General features: G+C 39.0%; 1 protein-coding gene across 1 annotated transcript; it reads right to left on the bottom strand.

The window, feature by feature from the left end:
• Positions 1-1,210: 1,210 nt before the first annotated feature.
• Positions 1,211-1,678, bottom strand: LOC149015784 (uncharacterized). The gene has a single exon (XM_089156591.1). It carries the CDS (start codon positions 1,676-1,678, stop codon positions 1,211-1,213), a length of 468 nt encoding a protein of 155 aa, XP_089012717.1.
• Positions 1,679-2,532: the final 854 nt, after the last annotated feature.

Genomic DNA, 2,532 nt, shown 5'->3' with positions numbered 1-2,532 from the left:
ACCAGAGAGAAAAAGAATTTCACTTGTTCCAGGAAACCTCACACCACTCTCACACCCACAAAGTATTACCCTTTGCTTCCGTGTCTACTAGGTTATCCCAAAGAGACTACTTATAGGAAACCTAAAACCCTAATCCCAATGTAATTACAAGTTTACCCCAGTACTAGTAATTGATCCAAACCCTGTTTCAATTACAAGTACAACCAAAACCATAATTACATGGACCCACAGAATACAAGACACCCAAACCCAACAAAATCAACACCAAGACCTTTAGGTTCTCACTGTAGTAGATGTTTTGGATTTTCTATATACTGCCGTAGCATTGATATATGGAAAACATCATGAACTCCAACAAGAGACGGAGGTAAGGCTAAGCGGTATGCAATAGGTCCAACCTTTGCAATGATCTCATAAGGTCTAATGTACCCAGGGCTAAGCTTTCCTTTAACATTGAACCTCATCACACCTTTCATAGTTGATACCTTCAGAAACACTTTTTCCCCAACTTGAAATTCCAAATCGGTGCTTCTCTTGTCCGCATAAGATTTCTGCCTTGATTGGGCCAACTCGGTCCTTTCTCTAATCATGTCCACCATTGCACTTGTAGCTTCGATCATTTCCGGACCTAAAATTTTTCTCTCACCGGTCTCGGTCCAATACAATGGTGTCCTACAAGTGTTTCCATACAAAGCTTTGAATGAGCCATGCCTATTGTTGATTGATAACTATTGTTGTAGGCAAACTCAACCAAAGCTAAGTGTTCATCCCAATTGCCACCCATATCCACAATGCAAGATCTAAGCATATCTTCCAAAATATGGATTGTCCGCTTAAATTGTCCATCAATCTGTGGATGATGAGTAGTATTCAAATTTAACTAGGTTCCCAAGGCTTTCTGCAAACTATTCCAAAACCTTGAGGTGAACCTAGGATTTTTGTCAGAAACAATACTCACAGTAACTCCGTGTAGACGCACAACATTATCCACATATAGTTTAGCTAGCTTATCCATAGTATGAGTGATCTTCATAGGAATAAAATGGGCTGATTTGGTCAACCTCTCAATGATTACCCATATTGTGTCATTTCCTTTGTTAGTCCGAGGCAAGCTAGTAATGAAGTCCATGGTGATATCTTCCCACTTCCAACTGGGAATAGGAAGGGGCTACAGAAGTCCAGATGGCGGTTGATGAACAGCTTTAACATGCTAGCAAGTATCACACTTGGCCATAAAGTCTTCCACGTCATTTTTCAAACCAATCCACCGAAAATGTTCTCTTAGATCTCTATACATCATTGTACTTCCTGGATGCACAGTAAAAATTGACTGATGTGCTTCTTTCAATATTTCTTTCTTAAGCTCTTCAACTATAGACACACATAGTCTTCCTCTATACATCAAGGCACCATCGATAGACATACAAAAATTAGGATATGCTTCAGGATTTGAAGAAATTTTCTTAATCTTCTCGTTCAATCCCTGATCTGAGACTTGTAGAGTAACAATTCGGTCTCTTAAGGTGGATCTTGTTGTCATGGCTGCAAGAACTACATCAGATCCTTCTGGAACAATTTCCTGACCAAGTTCCAGAATTGAACACAGAAGCGGTTTACTCAAAGCATTTAAATCAAACTCTTTTCTCTTACTTTTCCTACTAAGAGCATCAGCAACCATGTTAGCTTTATCAAGGTGATAATGGATACCACAGTCATAGTTCGATACCAATTCCAACCATCTTCTTTGCTGCATATTCAACTCCTTCTGGGTAAAGAAGTACTTCAAACTCTTGTGATCAGTAGAGATGGCAATTCTTTCTCCAAACAGATAATGACGCCAACTCTTCAAAGCAAAAACTACAGGAGCTAACTCTAAGTCATGAGTAGGGTAGTTTTGCTCATAATCCTTCAGTTGTCTAGAGGCATACGCCACTAACTTTCCATGTTGCATCAGAATGCAACCTAAACCAGTCTTTGACGCATCGGTATAAACTGTCAAACCACCGGAGTCATCAAGTATAGTCAAGACCAAGGCACTTGTCAGTCTATCTTTCAACTCTTGGAAGTTCTTCTCACAGACATCAGTCCAAACAAACTTCTCTTCTTTTCTAGTTAGCTTAGTCATAGGAGCAGCCAACCTAAAAAAATTCTCGATAAATCTTCTATAGTAACCAGCCATTCCCAAAACTTCTTATTTCAGTTACAGTCTTCGGTCTGTCCCATTCTGCAACTGCTTTAACCTTCTCAAGATCAACACAAATACCTTCCATTGAAACCACATGGCCTAGGAATACTAATCTATATAGCCAAAAGTCACACTTTCTAAACTTAGCAAAAAGTTGCTTTTCTCTCAATCTTTGCAAGGTGATACGAAGATGTTTCTTATGCTCTTGTTCATTCTTTGAGTAAATCAGGATATCATCTATGAATACGATCACAAACTTATCAAGAACATCATAAAATACTCGGTTCATTAGGTCCATAAAAACAACAGGAGCATTAATCAAACCGTAGGGCATGACCTTAAACTCA

The sequence above is a fragment of the Hakea prostrata genome, chromosome 5, assembly GCF_041222555.1.
Source record: "Hakea prostrata isolate BN-2017 chromosome 5, UWA_Hpros_2, whole genome shotgun sequence".
In the NCBI taxonomy this organism is placed as follows: domain Eukaryota; kingdom Viridiplantae; phylum Streptophyta; class Magnoliopsida; order Proteales; family Proteaceae; genus Hakea; species Hakea prostrata.
The sequence above is the reverse complement of the archived record's forward strand: the minus strand, read 5'-3'. Positions and strand labels throughout refer to the sequence as shown.

Bases quoted from the DNA above. Each gene is read 5' to 3' on its own strand.
- LOC149015784 (XM_089156591.1), bottom strand. From the start codon at position 1,678: ATGGTTGCTGATGCTCTTAGTAGGAAAAGTAAGAGAAAAGAGTTTGAT.